Below are 16,943 nucleotides of genomic sequence, written 5' to 3' on the forward strand. Positions count from 1 at the left end.
CCTCGCAGACAGGGTGGGAACCTCGAGGCTGGGATTGGTGGCCCTGGGAGGGCGGGCTCTTTACCGCTGCCGCTCCGCTCCCCGATCCTCAGCAGAGCAGAGATGGCGGCCGCTGCGCAAGTACTGGGTCGGCGTGTGGCCAGCTGGAGACTGCGGACGCCGCTCGCCGGCCTCGTATCCCAGCGGGCCCACTCAATGTTGCCCGTGGACGATGCGATCAACGGACTGAGTGAGGAACAGCAGCAGGTAGGGAGCCTGACCGCCTTCCCGGCCCCAAGGCCTCCTGGCCGGGCCCCCTCGCCCTGCGCCGTGATCGCCCCCACGCTGTGCTGCCCAGAGCCACCCAGCCGCGGCATGTGCGCGTGGGGCTGTGGGGGCGCCGAGACGGAAAGGCCCGGCTGCCGAGGCTAGATGAGGAGTGAGACGCGAAAGCTCCTGGGGACTGGTGGTGTTTCGGTGAAGGACTGGCAGGGGCCACCCGCTCGTGGCAAAAGGGCCCTCCGGCTGTCAGAAGTGCGCTCACACCTGAACACTGCCTAAGGCTGTGGTTCTCAAACCTGGCTAATCATTACCAGGGCCTCTTTTTCCGCATACACATGGACGAGGGGGAGGTTGAAGTGAACAGTAATCTCCTATACTTTTTCGACCCATTGAATGGTTAAAGCATCAAGTTGAACAACTTGAAAAATGTCATTACCAATAGAACTGAAGCAGAGCCTTCCTGGAGGATGGAGGCTGTGTTCACTGGGCTTGTGGCAGAGTTCTCTGGGAACGTGAATCCCCTGCTGCTCTAAGCGAGTGCCTGAGCCTACAAAAACTCCGAAGAACGTCTGGGTTTAGTCAGCAGGCAGAGCTTTGAATCACTTGAAAGAGAAAGGGCTCAATCCCAGTTCTCAACCTTTTGCAGAATCCCAGTTCTGCAAAGAGGAGATTTTAATTTCTTTGAGTAATCCCTTTTAGCCAAAGGCCCTGGGGCAAAAAAAAGTGCCTGTCTGGAGCCAAGAATTGGTGGGGGCCTGGCTGGAGCAGAATGACGGGTATGGGTGAGAAGGGTGCTGGGAAAGCCTGGCAGGGTCAGCAGGGGTCAACTCATGCTGGGCCTTATAGGCCTGGGTAGGAATCTTGTCTTCTAAGTACAGTGGAAAGCCATGGAATGATTTTATGTTGGAGAATGACATTTAAAAAGTAATCTTCAAGCTGTCTAGACTGAGGATCTTGAGAAGTGAAGACCATCTCTGAGGCAGCATAAACTAGTGGGGTCTCTAAGTTTCAGTCTGATGCTGGTTGGTTAGTGTACGTTTGGCCTATTTCTCTGAAATAGGAGTTGAGTCAGTAGTGGAGTTGCTGTCCTTTGGCGGTAATGTACGATTTCAGTGGCATCTGTCCACCTCTTTCCCTCTAGCTTCGTCAGACCATGTCTAGGTTCCTTCAGGAGCACCTAGTCCCCCAGGCCCAGGAGATTGACCGCAGCAACGAGTTTAAGAACTTTCGAGTGAGTCACGAGGCCGGCAGTGGGGGCAGCCCAGGAGCTGGGCAGGGCTGGGCTGGGCTGGGCATTGAGCTGCTGCCTGGAAGGGTTCACACAGCCTCCTGGCAAGTGAAACCTCCCTAAGAATGCAGCCCCTTCCGTGAAGCGCTGGGTGTCATTGTTCCAGGTGTGCCGGGCACCTGTGATGGGCTCCCTTCCTACAACTCACTGTACTCACTCCATTCTGCTGGCAGGAGTTTTGGAAGCAGCTGGGGAACCTGGGGGTCTTGGGCATCACAGCCCCTGGTGAGTACAGTTTCTTTCCCTAAAGAGAACTTTCCCTGCATGCCTTTAACACCATTCCCAGAGGAAGCAGGAAGGAGGAGGGGGAAGATCATGCTCAAAGAAACCCAGGACTTCCTCCCTCTTGGATCTGAGAAAGTACCCATTGACTGTCAGCCCAGAGATGAGTACACTCTTCTGTTTCTCTAGGCAGTGGTGTCAAGAAGGCAAAGGGATTAGGTCAGTGTGGTTCACTTGGAGGGGGATCAGCCAAACTCTTGAACTCTGCATGCTTAATAAATTCCCCCAAGTGATTCTGGGAGTTTAGAAAACTCCCATATCACACAGCTCCTCTCAGTATCTCAGTCTTAATATCTCTGTTAATCCCTAAACTCTACCCTACAAGGGGTGTCTAGGTGAGACCAATCAGGACATGTCTGTCGCTGTGGGACTGCCTGGGTCCTCTGCCCACAGCCTGGCCCTGGAGCAGATGGTGGTGTAGGGGAGAGAGATGCCTGTCTGACGTTCCACGTGAGGTAGCCAATGATGTGTTCAGTAGGCTGTCCCTGAGCCTGCCCAGTGTCCCCTGTGGGTCTGTCTGCTTGTTTCCGGGGGGAGAGGGTAGGGAGCTAGTGGGCTTTGGTTTGGATGTTGGCCTCTGCAAGAGAGGCCCAGCCTGGCTTGTAGTGCCCAGTAAGGAGGTGAGCCTGTGACCTCACCAGCCAAAGCCTGGACAGCCCACCTGCTTCAGCTTATGTCCGTTTGGCATTGGAACAGAGGTGGAATACAGTATACTTCTGCTTACGTCTTCCCCTCACCATTTGGAGACAGTTCCTGAGATTCAAGCTAATCACAGAAACTTTCATCATGTGTAATGATAAAATGAAACCACTTAAATTAATTTAAACCATCTTAGTGTAAAATGGTAGGCAGGCCACTGGGAATTCCCAAATAAGACTCTTTCTCCCACTGTATCTTGGGGGTTTATGAGCCCCCATGGAGAATATGCTACTGAATCAGATAGTATTTCACGGAAGAAAGAGGCAGTTAGAAATCAGATGCAGACCCTTTCATTGGGGAACCTTGAAAAAAAAAAAAGCCAGATATGAGTCTTGTTTCCATATGGCTGCCCTGGTGGTTGTTTGCCAGTGTCACCCACCTGTGGGCTTTCCTTCCCAGAGCTGCAGGGGTTCAGCCAACCTTTCCCTAGAGCAGAGGATAAGCCTGACTTCTTGGTCAGAGTGAATGTGTGCAGAGGGCCTGTCCAGGGTTTACCCAAACAGCGGGATGACGTGGTACCAGATGACCCAGCTACTTTGATTTCAGATCTACTTGCCCAGGAAAAGCCACATTTACTTATGAGGAGTTTTGAAATTCCATACCAGCATCTCTTCTGCCCTCTGTTAGTTGCCCATGAGTTTGTCTTCCAGGTGTCTCTTCATTTATTTGTCTGCCTCTGGACTTCTGTAGCTTTCTAAATAACAGATGTTCAGATTCTCTTGTCTTTATTAAGAGGTCTGTTTGGGATAAAGCAGGATTTGCAGTAATTCGTTTCTGAATCACACCTCAATTGATCAGAAGCAACAGACAAAACCAGTTCTGCACTCATAAGCAGAGTTATGATATCAGCTTGGTAACCTTGCCAGAACATTAGGGTAACTGGAATAGGTGCCATGAGGGCGTTTCTTGCTACCAACTGCTAAGATTCCCATTAGTGTCCCAGTTTAACCTGGGCTGCTGTGTCCCTTCCCAGTTCAATATGGTGGCTCTGGCCTGGGCTACCTGGAGCAAGTGCTGGTGATAGAAGAGATATCCCGAGCTTCAGGAGCAGTGGGACTCAGTTACGGTGCCCACTCCAACCTCTGTGTCAACCAAATTGTGCGGAATGGAAACGAGGCCCAGAAGGAGAAGTACCTCCCCAAGGTGAGGAAATGGAAATGGAGCAACACATGCTAACCTCATGGTCAGCCACCAACCATGAGCCCTCCACCACCAGCCCATTGGTGGAGACCGTTCATACTTGCTTTCTACTGCGTGCTGCCTTCAACCAGATATGGCCAGGAAAGGGTTAGGGATTTACTATCAGATACTTCAGCCCAAAAATCTGAAAATGGGACCAGGCCTTCAGGCTTGGTCACTGGACAGCATTTGCAGAGCATTTTAAGAAACAGAAGACTAGGACTTGTTTCCCTAGCAAAGGGAATGAGATAAGGAGAGAGACTTTTAGCCCTGCAGGTATTGGGCTTTTCTTCTAGGACTTTACACATATCCTGGTCTGAGAAAGAAGTTTGAAGGGGTGTCAGGTGAACAGGCAAGAAGCAGTTATCAGTGAGCTCATGTAGGAGACTTCTGTAGTCATAACCAGGCCCTGTGGGGTTTGCCTTGCAGCTGATCAGTGGGGAGTATGTCGGAGCTCTGGCCATGAGTGAACCCAATGCTGGCTCTGATGTCGTCTCCATGAAGCTAAAAGCAGAAAAGAAAGGTGAGGATCTCTTGACTTGGGAGCTGAAATGGATGGAAAGACAGACCTTCTCAAGTTGAGGAAGCAATTAGTGGGGGTAGCCTCTGCTGCATTGGCAGAACTGTTTCCAAGCTGGGCAACTGTTTCCCAGTCCTCAGCAGCAGGTCTGTGGACTGACTGGCTGAGACAGGCCAACACAGCTTGAGCAAATAGCCAACTTAACTATTCTTAGGTGATCACTACATCCTGAACGGCAGCAAGTTCTGGATCACCAATGGCCCCGATGCCGACATCCTTGTTGTCTATGCCAAGACAGATGTGGCTGCGGTGCCAGCCTCTCGGGGCATCACAGCCTTCATTGTGGAGAAGGTGAGTGGAGGGGAGTGCACAGCAAGAGGCTTTTGTCTCCTGACAGCGGACAGAGATGGCTCCCTTCAACTGATTGCAAACAGTCAATGTTGTGTGCTCTGCCAAGATGCCCTGCGGTAGGGTGCTGGGTGGTGAGGCAGAAGAACAGACTGAAAGGAAGGTGTCCTAAAAATGAATCAAGTCTGAGGAATGTGGAGCTCTCCACAGAACCAGGGTACACAGAGGTCCAGGAAGATTAGGGCTGGAAGGAGGCAACTGGCTTTGACAATCAGGATGTCATTGGTAGGCCTGGTGAGAGCAGCTCTGGGAGAGTGGGGTGTGAGTTGGGAGTGCATGTGGAGAGAGAACGAAGACTGCACCTTCCAAATCTTGCCAATAAAAAGAGGGAGATGGAGCAGGAATTAAAATGTAAAGTTGGGAGTTTGAATTTGTTTTTAAGAATGGGAGAGAACTGAGCAAATTTTTTGGTAAAGAGAAAGGAAAATACAAGAAAAATTGAGATGTGTAGAAGCAAGTGAGAAAAACACAATGGGGAGATGAGGGAGAAGAGGTAAGGTTGGGTTTCAGGTACTGACAGAGGAACCATCTGCCTGATGACCTCCAGGTATGAGGGCTGGAGACCACAGGGCTGGAGCAGAGAGCTTTGTGAATTAGTGTAGTAAAAAGGTTTGCAATACCCTCCACAGCTAGAAGGGGAGAGTAGCTGAACAGGATTGGAGGACAAGAAAAATGAGCAGCCCTAAGGGCCTGGCTGCAATTGGAAATCTCAAGGTCGTGGGGTGCCACCCTCACCAGCCAGGAGGAAAAGGGGGCAGCGCCTGCCAGGGCATACTGCATCTGACTGGTTCAAGTTAAGAGTGCAGGTGGTTGGACTGATCCTGGGCAGGACTCAGTCACAGATGGCAGAGGGACAAGGGGCAACGGAACTAAGTGGGTGTGAGTATCTTGGAGATGAATTCCTATGAGGAAAGTAAACAAAACCAGGAAGGGTCAGGAGAGCCCCAGGGGTCAGAGTTTCATTGAGAAAGAACTGCTCCCATGAGAAATGGGGAGAACGCAAGCCAGCAGCAGAGGAGGCTGGGGTCAGGGTTGGATGAAAGGGCTGGAGCATCCAGGAGTGGGGCAGAGAGAGGCCCTGGGAGTACGATGCTGGTGTGCCATGCGAGTACAGGGACTGGATGGAAAGGTGGGCATTTCCCAGCATCTTCCCTTTACTAGACCCTCTTGGGACTGGTCTGTAATCAGGGCCACCTTTTGTTCCTGTCAAGAATATGCCTGGCTTCAGCACCTCCAAGAAGCTGGACAAGCTGGGGATGAGGGGCTCTAACACCTGTGAGCTGATCTTTGAAGACTGCGAGGTTCCTGGTGAGTTTCTGAGACTGGGATTGCCCCTGTCCTGACCCCTTCACAAGCTGAGAAGTCCATTTCTGGTTAGAACAGCTCACCACTGTCAGCTTACCAATGCCACGTGGCTAGGCAGTGGGCCTGCCACTGCTGTACTTGGCCACTGGCCTGCTCACATGGGACTCAGGCTGCTGGGCAGCTGTGTGCCTGACTGTCTGCCATGAAGGGCAGTGTTTCCCCTGTGGATAACACGCGGGGCCTGGGTTGGCATGCCAGTGTCTGGAGTACATAGGTAAGATTTGCCCTTCAGACTTCCTCCTTTGTACATTTCCCTCTGTAGCGTGTGTGAGGTATTTATTGATGCTAACAAACCATCTGAACAAACTGATGAGAGCTGGGCTCAGCAAGGGGAATTCTGTTTGAGAATTTTCTTCCCTGAAGTGTAACTGAAAATGTGACACATCGTGGGAAAGTCAGCGCATCCATCATGTGCTAATGAAACCAGGGCATAGATTTGACCACCAGCTAGGTTTGCTCTGCACCTCAGCTATAGAGCATCCCTCTCCTCCACGATCTGCCACGTGAGAAAAGTACACTTTGGGTACAAGGAGCATTAGGGAGGGGGGATCAGTGCAGATCCTTTGTCAGCAGGAAAAAACTCCACCATCATTAAAGGCAGGTCAGTGGTGTCAACTCTGTGTACTCAGTTTCCTGCTTACACCTCCCAAGGCCATCCAGTGCCCTGGCTTCAGTTTTTGTCCCTAGTGCTGAATGGCTCCTCTCTTGACAAAGACTCTTCCATGGACCACCCTTGGCAGGGGCAGTGGAATGATACTGGTCCAGAGCTGACTCAACTTGGGGGCAGGAGTAACTCTGTTTCCTTATGGGCACAGGAATAAAAAGAACTAGAGGGGCTTCTAGACCAAATTAGCTTTTCTTCCTTCCCATCCAAGGCTGTCAAAGAAAAGAAAGGGAAGATCGAAGGATGGAGCCTTTGTGGATGGTGGTGGTGGAGTGGGGCGGAGGGGAGGGGTTCCCCTAGCAAGCTCCAGTTCTGACTGGAAGTGATAAACTCCTTCCTTTTCTCCACCCAGAACCATGGTTGAAGGTCAGATGACATTTTAGTGCCTTGTGTGAGCCATGGAACCAAACCTAGTAGCTTTTATAAAAATGAGGAGGCTGTGGACAGCCCTTTTCTGCCTAACTGGCACTCTTCCCGGCAGCTGCCAACATCCTGGGCCATCAAAATAAGGGCGTCTACGTGCTGATGAGTGGGCTGGACTTGGAGCGGCTGGTGCTGGCTGGTGGGCCCATCGGGTAAGTGTGAGACTCAGCAGGGAACTGGACTTTTGGCCTTCTTGGCCTGTGGTGCCACCACGGCCTTCCCTTTAGGGATTACCTGGAGCCACTTCCTGGCAGGTACACCCTCTCTCCTGGAGAGAAAATGAACCTCCTCCTCACACATGTAATTTCTTCACACTAAAGGGAAGTACCATTAGAAGACAGACAAAAGACCTGGGGAACCACACTGTTCAGTTACTCAAAATGGGAAACTTTGAGCACCCAAGCTCAAAGAACCACCTACACAGAAGTGACAAGAGTCCTCAAATTCCTTTTCTCCTGGCACTGCAGGTCCTCGTCTTGCTGAGCTGTCCCCATGCCTTTTCCTAACTGGCATTTTGCCCCCCTAACCGGCAGTAGGGGGACAGCGAGGTATCCCAGAGTCTCTCCTTTCTGGCAGGCTCATGCAGGCTGTCCTGGACCACACCATTCCCTACGTGCACACACGGGAAGCCTTTGGCCAAAAGATCGGCTACTTCCAGGTGAATGGAATGCTTGTGTAGAAATGTGCTCTCATTGGATTCTGATTTTTTTTAGCAAATAAGTAAGCAGAGCGTTTACTCTCCTTCACCAGCAAAATGAGTTTGACTGCTTCAATGTGGGCTATGTCAGCATGCTGCCTGGCTTTGGAGGTGTCAGAAAGTTCATCACACATTACCTCATTTCTTGCTTGAGATGAATGAACTAGGCATTGTAAGGTTGGAGGGTGAAGTGTGCAAGTTGAGGGACAGCATGGGAGAAAGGCAGCAGCATTTCTAGTCACACTTTCTGCAGGACATTAATGAAGGTTGTGGTAGGTGAAGGGCTGTTTCAAGGCGCAGTGTCCGCAGTGTAACAGTAAGTCTCTAGCCTTACCTCCAGACCCCCTACCATCTGTCATCCTAGGCAAGTACCATTTCCTCCCTGCCCCAGAGGCCCCATTTCCAGGCTGTCAGCTTCCTACAGTTGACCTGCTTTTGGAAAGTAGGGAGAGAGGAGCAGGGCTGCAGTGTACTGACTCACGCCCTTGCTCTGTGTCTAGCTGATGCAGGGGAAGATGGCTGACATGTACACCCGCCTCATGGCATGCCGGCAGTATGTCTACAATGTTGCCAGGGCCTGTGATGCAGGCCACGTCACCTCCAAGGTAAGGGCCAGGTCTGGAGGAAGGAGAGCTGGGGCAGCAGGCTGGCTGCTGGACTCACTGTCTGTGCAGCCCTGGCAGGGCCCTGCTGATCTGGAGCTTCCCCACAGGACTGTGCGGGTGTGGTTCTTTACTCAGCGGAGTGCGCCACAAAGGTAGCCCTGGATGGCATCCAGTGTTTCGGTGAGTGGCCCCCCACCTCCCACTCCCAGGGCCGTCTTGCTTCTGGAGCCTGTGGCTGCCTCCAAAAAGAGGTTTTCTCTTTACTCCTCACTCTGTGCTTCAGCCAGGTGCAGCTGAGCTGGCACCTTTAGGCCCCTTCTGCCCCAGTTACTAGGAGGATAGGGAAGAACAGATGAGAAAACTGCTAGATACTACCTTCAGCAATGCCACCTCCTCATTCTCCCCACCTGGCCCTGTGGACACTGGGTAATGGGGAGGGACAGATTTCTCGAAGGTGGCACAACATCGTTTCAATGCTGCACAGAGGTTAAGAACGTACACAAGCCAAATGGCCTGTTTGAGTCCTGGCTCTACCACTGATTGGCTTTGTGACTTGTGCAAATTGCTTAACCTCTCTAGGCCTGGCACCCAGCAAGTGCTATGCACTATCTTCTTGTCCCCCCTTCTCCATGTCTGCTGGTGGTTTGTCCCCGTTTGCTGGTATCCTCAGCGCTCCGGGTGGTCTTCCAGTCCCTAGTCCCACACCACCCCCAGCTAGGTATTCCCCACAGCCTCCCACTCACCAACCCTTGCTGTGTCTCTTTAAGCAGTCTCCTCTGGTCTGTTTCTATGTACTTGACCTCTTTGCTTTCCTCACTGCCCATCACTTTTCCTGTTGTCCTTTCTTCTCTGCCCAAACCCCTCTGCAGGTGGTAATGGCTACATCAATGACTTTCCCATGGGCCGCTTTCTTCGAGATGCCAAGCTCTATGAGATTGGGGGTGGGACCAGTGAGGTGAGGCGACTGGTCATCGGCAGAGCCTTCAATGCAAACTTCCACTAACCTTCACTCCCCTTCCCACCACCTGGAGGCCTTTCTTTGGAATGAGAGATGTGACAGCTCTTAACACCTGCCAGAGGCAGACCCTGCTGCCCAGCTGCCCTCTAGCCTCTGCATGAGGTTGAGTTTTCCACAGTGGCTGCCAAGCACTGTGGGCCTCAGAGCCAGCCAACCAGCCTGCCCAGATGATGCAGGCATGGGGGGAATACAGCGGCCATTGTGGTACCACGTTTGGGTCTGAACATGAAGCAAGATGCTACTGAGGGCTGTGGTTGGTGGAGGATCTACCTGAAAAGCCTTCAGAGGCTTAAAGTGGATTCAGCAGAAAATATGTTGGCTTTTCTGTGGCTCACTGGGAGGACTTTGTTCTGGGCCCTTCACCTCTCATTTCTGAGTCTGCTGTACCCACCTCCCAGGTAGGTACCTGGAGGCAGGGAGGCAGCCACTCCTTTTCCTTGGGTGAGCCTCTGGCAGGTAGGCCTCTGCTCAAGTACAGCAGAAGCATGGCCTCTCTCCATTTATTCAAACTTAAGAGCCTCTTTTCTTTCTCTTTGGGGAAAAAGACCCCCAAGAACCTAGTATTTTTTTCCTGTTGATTTCTAGAGGTATCAGTTCCAGCAGCAGCAGGCACCCAGTCTGCAGCTGCCCATCCATCCCTCCAAGGTTTTATTCTTTAGGGCTGAAATCCTACCATGTTGGGGTGGAGCTCTGGGAAGAGGCATCTCAGACCACCTGTGCCACCTGCTGAGTCTACAATGGGGCAGGTGGTCTACATGCTTGTGGAGGATTGGCTCCAATGTGGCCTCAAGGCAGCACTTCTGAGCCCTTTAGCATTACTCTGTCCCCACCACCGTCCAGTCTCCTGGCCACATGACAGTTCATAACTGACTGGGTGGGCCTGGGTTGGCTGGCTCAGCTCCAATCAGAGCTGACTGCGTATATTTCTCTCCACACCCTATGGCTAGTTTTGTTACAACTGCACAGCAGCTGCCATTTTATATTAAACTTATTAAGAAGCAAACCATCTGCTTTTAAACTGGTGTTTTGGGGGAGAAGCAATTGACTTGTCACTGTCTCCTGTCTGGCTCCAGCCCCATGTCCTGCTCCTGCCCTCCAGCCTGCTCACTGGTGAGAGGGGGGGCAAAGGGGTGGGATGAGCCCTTAGGATAGAGGAGGTTTCAACTTCTCTTTCCCAGATCTGCCAGTGATTATTTTAAAGGAAGAAGGAAGGCCAGAGTTTTAAGTCTTGGAGCTAGAAGGAAGCTCATTAATTTCTGGGAACCATTCTCATCTTTTAAAAGATCAGTATAATTTGATTTTCCCAAGGTCAGAACAGGAACTAGAATCCAGATCAGCAGAAATGGTAAAAATGCCAGCCTGGGCCAAGCCCCTGCACAGCCATCTGCCTGGTGCATGGTTAGAGTGGAACAGGTTTGGATTGTTACTACCATATGTAAATTCCCTAAAAAAACTAGTTTTCTTGGCTCTCAGCCCAGTAGTGCCTGTTCTGACTTTTGGTCTGGTCCCCAGCCAAGCACTGTTCCCAGCCTGATGGCCCGAGACAGGTGGTGTTACTTCCTTACCAACCCCAGCCCAGCTGCATCTTGAGGGGAAGACCGTCCCAGGGCTGTGTCACTGTCCATCTCCTCACCCTGCCCTCTGCTGCCTTACAGATGAATGTGGCTAAAATGGTGGTCTTGCTGGGTTCAAAGTATAGCTGGAACAACCAGCCTGGATGTGTTCAGAATGTGACAGAATGCAATGTTTTTGTCCATTCAGTGTGGGTAACAGAACCCTGCTACCAACTTGAGGAGAAGGTGATTGTTGTCCTGATGCAGTATGTAAAATACAAATGTTTAAAAATAAAGACCCCCCAAACGTAGTCTGAGTAGTGAATGAAGAGCAGGAGCATTTCCACTTTAGTTTTGGGGAGTCTGGTTGTTCCATGCACTTGCAACTCCTCCAGTACCAGCTGCCAGCACAGCTCCCTGCTGAGGCTGCCAGGTTCCACTCCAGTTCTACTCAGGTCACACTACAGCCCAGCTGCCTGTTGACTACCATCCCCACTGTTTTCCTACTGCTTGCCGTTGGGCTAGCAACAAAAGCTGGCGAAGGGAATGGTTCTCCAAATGTGGGCACATCCTTTATCAGAATTTAGCGACCTGTAAAAAAAATAAAATAAAATACTGATTCCTGGATGGGCCCACGACCTACCACATCTCCAGAGGTAATTTTGAGGCACAGGCACCCTTTCAGAAGGAGTGATATGGGGCCTAAAGAACTTTGCCAGAGGCCTGAGTTCTGCTTTAAACCTATATAATCTAGTAACGACAATCCCTTGCCAATGTAGCCCTCTCAAGTCTCATGACATTAACTCCTTGATCTTCGCGACAACCCGGCGTGGAGACAGGGTTGCGCAGAGTCCCCTTCCAGAAGACAGCTAAGGTGAGTTACCCAGGGGTCTGCGACCCAGCGGCTGGTGAGCCAGCCACGCCCAGACGCCGGGTGGGGCCAGAGCTGGTGTCCTACGCGGCGTGGGGACGGAGGACATCCTCTTGCTTTGAGGGCGGATGCCCAGCCCGCGCCTAGACTGACGGAGAGGGGACTGCGGACGCAGGTGGTCACGAACCCCAGCCTAGGGCAGGTGCAGGGTCCTTACTCTGGCCCCCTCCGTCGGGGTGCCTCTCTGCGCTGCTGCGGCTGGCGGGCTCGAGCTCGGGCGCGGCGCCGCGGCCCTGCGTGGAGTTCGCCTGGCCCCTGCCGGCCGCCCGCGGGGTCGCAGGCGCGCGGAATCCGCGGCTCTAAGGCTCCTGCCGCGTGCGCAGGACTGGCGTCTCCCAGTCTCAGATTTCAGGATGCAAAGGGCTCAACGACATTTTGTTTTGCCAAACTGAGAGCATTAGGGGGAAATGTAAAAGGCCGGCTGTCCTCTATCTTGTATCATTTCATACAAGAAAGGCTACTTTTAGCAATTAAAAAAAGTAGAATGGACAAACTCAGGACAAAGGCCATTGTTTTTTTTTTTGTTTGCTGTATGTTCATAGTTTTTAAAATATGACAGTTTAAAAGACCTATTAAAAAAGCAACTCCCCTGCCCTCCACTCTCTCATTCCCAGGCCAAAACCACTTTTGAATCTTTAAGATTTCTTTCAGTAATTCACTTCATGCCTGATAAGCTTACTTACTGATTTAGTTGTAAATCAGACGTCTAAGGATAGTTCTTTAAAGTGCACACATTTGATTTATAGGAAGTTCATTACATGCTCATATTTTCCTCACTTTCTCAGGCTAGTCCTGTCCAAAGGCCAGCATTGGGAGCCCTGGGGTCAGATGGTACAGTGTCCTACCCACATACCCACCTGTTCGCTGCCTCTGCCTACACTTAGTGCTCCTCAGTACCCAGATCCCAGAGCCAAACCAGATCCAGGTGGGAGCCCTCCTCTCCCTGTGTGCTCCACCCGGTCACTCCAGCAGAGTGCTGTTCGTGAAGCTGGCCTTTTCCTCCTACATCCACCACCCGTCCACACTCAGACAGAGCTAGCCTATCTAGATATTTCTTGGATCCTCAACAACCTGACAACTTGCCTACCTTCCTCCAATCCACGCCCCTCAACCCTTCCTCTATATGGAGCCAGAGTGCGCTATCAAACTCACCCTAAATCCTTCAGTGGCTCTCAGCACCTATAAAATCTAAGGTTTTGCAAGGCAAATATGACTCTAATCCTCTCAGCCTTCCCCTGCAGCTGCTCCTCTTCCAATCCCTGATGAGTATTTGTGTTCCAGTTGCAAATAGTCCTCAGGGTGTTGTTTCTTATCCCTGGCCTTTGCCTCAGAGGGTCCCTCTGAGGATGTCTTTCTAGCCCTTCATCTTGCCTTTGCTTCTTCATCCCTAAAGCCTCAGTTCAGGGGAGCCCTTCAGGAAGCCCTCCCTTCTCCAACCTGTTCCCACTCCTCATCCTAAATGGGGCCCCTTCCTACTTCTCCCTGGGCATATCTGTATCAGTGAGCTTGCTCCACTATTGTATTTATCTTGTATGTGTCTATTTCCCCGGCATCAGGCTAAGAATTGAAGGACCAGGATTATGATTTAACTGCCTTAATATGCCATCTAGCTCCAGCATAGTTCTGGCACATAACAGGTACTCAACAAATGTTTATTGAAAGAGTAGATGGGTAGTCTGAAATTTAGCTCGCATTTTGCTGGTACCATATTTGTATGTGTGATAGCCTGAATATACTGTAGGATCTTTGAGGTCAAAGGCCATTTCTCACTTATCTGAACCCTCCCAACAGCACCCAGTGCTCACAGTAAGTGCTTGGTGGCTGTGTTCATGTTGAATGAGTGAAACAACAGGTGGGCCAGAGCCCTGGCTTAATCCCCAGAGTTGGCAGAAACAGCAGAGCCAGCCGGCCCTGCCTGGCCATGCTTTCCCCAGGACTTCTCACCCTGGAGTAGCCAGGGCCCAGCTGCGGAAGGGAGGCCCTCACCCCCCATATTCCTCCAACCTACTCAGAAGCAGAAAGGAACTGCGAGAGGCCCTGGTCCCTCATATGCCAGCTGAGGACAAGAATGGGGATTGGATGGGGAAAGGGGCAGAGTCAGGGCCACACCACTCTGTTTTTCTTGCATAAAATGTATGGTATATAAAAAAGAGTAAGTTACATACATATATGCAGCATAGGGAGCAATAATAAAACAAACTTCTGTGTGCCTAGCATCCAAGTCAATGAAGAGAGCATTCTAGGTACCTTAGAAGTCCATGTGGCCCTCCCTGACCCATTCTTCCCAGAGGATCCACCATCCTGAATTTAGTGACAGTCTTTTCCTTACTTTTCTTTGTGGTTTCCTACCTCTGTGTGTATCCCTAAACAATATTGTTTAGATTGCCTATTTTTAAAACTTTCTACAATTGAATTCATACTACATATGTTCTTCCGTGTTTGGCCTCTTTGGCTTATCATTGTAGAGTTTTTAAAGAGTCATTCATATTAATGAATAGAGCTGTGACTTGGTCAATCTTTTTTTCTTTGTATAGTATTTCATTGTGCAAAAATACCACAATTTAATTATCCATTCTAGTTTTGAGGGACATTGAGGTTGTTTCCAGTTTGGGGCAATTCTAAAACATTCTGTATGTGTCTTCAGGTTTCTGAGTGCCAGAGTTTCTCTAGGTACATTCCTAGGAATAGAATTTCTGTGCTATTGAGTATACACATGATCAACTCCACCAGTAATTCCAAACTGTTTTCCAAAGTAGTTGTGTGTCTGTATTTTTTAGAATGATGCTACCAGAGGTGACCTGGGGCAGAGGTGGCATGCAGCCCCAGAGCTAATTCCATGAGCTTGTTTTCAGCAAGGTGCAGAAGTCAAATGACAAAAGAGTGCATCACCACTTCCCTGCCCAGGCCCATCAACCACACAGTCAACAAACCTTTATAGACAAGCTGAGAGCAACGCACTTTACCAGAGGCTGTGAGATAGCACTGAGTTCACACAGACCAGTTTCAGAGAAGGGGAGTTATGTCTCCACTTAATCAGCTAAGCAGTGCAACACAGCTTGCCCTGGAAGACAGGGGAGAAGAAGGGCTAGATGGGTCAGTGGGAGTTTTTTGAAGACAGGAACGGTAATCTGAGTCCATGGATATCAGCACAGGCAGTATCACTCCTCAAAGAAGAATGGCGGATCAGTGGAGTAAGTACAGAGGGTTGCCATTGCCACCAGTAGAGGAAGGGAGGAAGAGAAGACCAGGGCTATGCCCCAAACCACAGAAACAGACACGTCTCTGTCCAAACACACCTGTGCCCTCGTGCCCATCCAGGGTACACACACAAAGACACACAGCTGCATACACCAAGCGACAGGCTGGTAGACATGGTGCAGGAGCCAGGAGTGGGAGTTTGCAGCTGCCTGGGGGAGATAAGCCAGCCTTGAGAGACGCCCTCCTGGTGTCTCCCCCTCCACCCCACCTGCAGCATTTGCCTGGGCTTCCAAGAGACAGCTTCTGCAAAGCTGTGTGTTTTCAGAACAACCTGGGGACCCCACCCCAAATTCTTTTTCTATTTATGAGAACAGGGGAGCAAAGTCTGTTAGTCCACACTGGAGCCCTGTCTGATGCTGCCAGGCTGGGCAGGGTTGGGTGTACAGTAATTTTTTTATTTGTTGGAGTAAAAAACTTTAATTAAATTTATTGTAAGATGATTTAAGATTTCAGATAGGCGGAAAAGGAATCTGAAATGAGAAGAGGCTAAGGAGGTGAGTCTTGATGTCCATGATTGGCCTGCAGCCTGCCCAGTCCGTCCTTGCTTTCCAGACTCCCCACTGTTGGCCAAGAGAGGAAGGGTGGGGTTAGGGCCATTGTGAGGTTGCTAATTAAGGCTGGAGGTTTGTAAATTTTATATGACTGCAGTTGCCTGGGAAAGGGGGATCTCCCCAGTACTGACACTGCTTCCACTGCCCACAACTGGCAACAGTTCAGGCTAAAGAATCACCACCCAGATATTCAGACCCAGCAAGTGCCAGCCCGTCTCCCTACCTCTCCCCTAGTCCTGACCTCCCAGGTGCCCCTAGTCAGAGTACACCCTTTGGTCCTGCAAGGCTGAGAAGTGGAGATAGGAAGCAGTTTGGCCTGTGGGATCTCCATTCCCCCTACACACACCTTCCCCACCCTGGGAAGCTGCCCGGAAGGTGGAGTCTCACTGGGAAGCAAGTAGAGCCCTCCTGGTTGTCTGCGTGGGATATCCAGGTGCTTAGAATGCTGCCACACACACCTCTGTTCCCCATTCACTGGCCCCTAGGGGCCCATCCAGGAGCGTTATATGCTGCAGTTTTTTGGCTCTCCCTACCTGACCACCTATACTCCCAAGGGGGCTGGAGCCTAATGTCCCAGACTCCTGAGCCATGGAGAGAGCCACAGGGGTATGCAAAGGGTCCCTCAAAGTGGAGCCTGTTGTCAGTAGGTGACAAGACAATCTGTAATTGAGGCTGTTAGTCCTCCCCAAAGAAGGGTCAGACAGAAAAGCTGGCTTCTCCCTGTTAGCTCCAAGGCACCTCCCTCACTAATAGGCACCCTTCTCCAGTCCCGTATTCTGCATTCTTTAAACTTCCATGTTCCTTTCTGCCCCAAAGCTGGAGGCTCACCACTCCTGTGGACTCAGCCATCTTAGGCTTCCCCACAAGGTCCTCTCATAAGCCCCTTCCCTCCAGCCAGCCCCCAACCCCCAGCTAGCCCCTCTCACCAGTAAGAGCCACCCAATTCATTTCCCTGCTGCTTCATGGAAGCCTCATCTCTCTGCACTAAGGGTTTCCTGGGCCCTGGCACCCAGTTTCCAGTCTGTGAATGGACCTGCTTGTCCAGCCTCCTGTCCCTTAGTGGGTACACACCATGCTTACCCACTTGAGTGACCCTCCCCTCCATCTACCAATCCCCAACTCAGTTAACTAACATTTACTGAGTGGCCACTATGTGCCAGGTATTCAATGACCAGTGATAGGTATAGGGCCAAAGGAGCCTTTAATTTAGTTGAGGAGATAGACATGAAACAGATTTCAGT

At 51.0% G+C, this 16,943-nt stretch overlaps 1 protein-coding gene across 2 annotated transcripts; it reads left to right on the top strand.

Moving 5' to 3' along the window:
* Window positions 1–32: 32 nt before the first annotated feature.
* On the top strand, window positions 33–10,412 carry IVD (isovaleryl-CoA dehydrogenase). Of its 2 annotated transcripts, none has more exons than XM_037018938.2 (12): window positions 33–246; window positions 1,403–1,492; window positions 1,723–1,774; window positions 3,504–3,673; window positions 4,139–4,232; window positions 4,444–4,580; window positions 5,849–5,945; window positions 7,148–7,241; window positions 7,666–7,747; window positions 8,287–8,391; window positions 8,461–8,571; window positions 9,261–10,412. In XM_037018938.2, exons 1-11 carry the CDS (start codon window positions 103–105, stop codon window positions 8,545–8,547), a joined length of 1,152 nt encoding a protein of 383 aa, XP_036874833.2. In that variant the 5' UTR covers window positions 33–102; the 3' UTR covers window positions 8,548–8,571; window positions 9,261–10,412. The 2 variants fall into 2 exon arrangements, with proteins under 2 accessions (XP_036874833.2, XP_017523201.1); XM_017667712.3 differs by having other exon boundaries at window positions 8,499–8,571.
* The last annotated feature ends 6,531 nt before the right edge of the window (window positions 10,413–16,943 follow it).

The sequence above is a fragment of the Manis javanica genome, chromosome 8, assembly GCF_040802235.1.
Source record: "Manis javanica isolate MJ-LG chromosome 8, MJ_LKY, whole genome shotgun sequence".
Lineage (NCBI taxonomy): Eukaryota > Metazoa > Chordata > Mammalia > Pholidota > Manidae > Manis > Manis javanica.

Bases quoted from the DNA above. Each gene is read 5' to 3' on its own strand.
- IVD (XM_017667712.3), top strand. From the start codon at position 103: ATGGCGGCCGCTGCGCAAGTACTGGGTCGGCGTGTGGCCAGCTGGAGA. The intron at 7,242-7,665 runs GTAAGTGTGAGA...CCTTTCTGGCAG, and splicing joins CTGGCTGGTGGGCCCATCGG to GCTCATGCAGGCTGTCCTGG. The intron at 8,572-9,260 runs GTGAGTGGCCCC...ACCCCTCTGCAG, and splicing joins GGATGGCATCCAGTGTTTCG to GTGGTAATGGCTACATCAAT.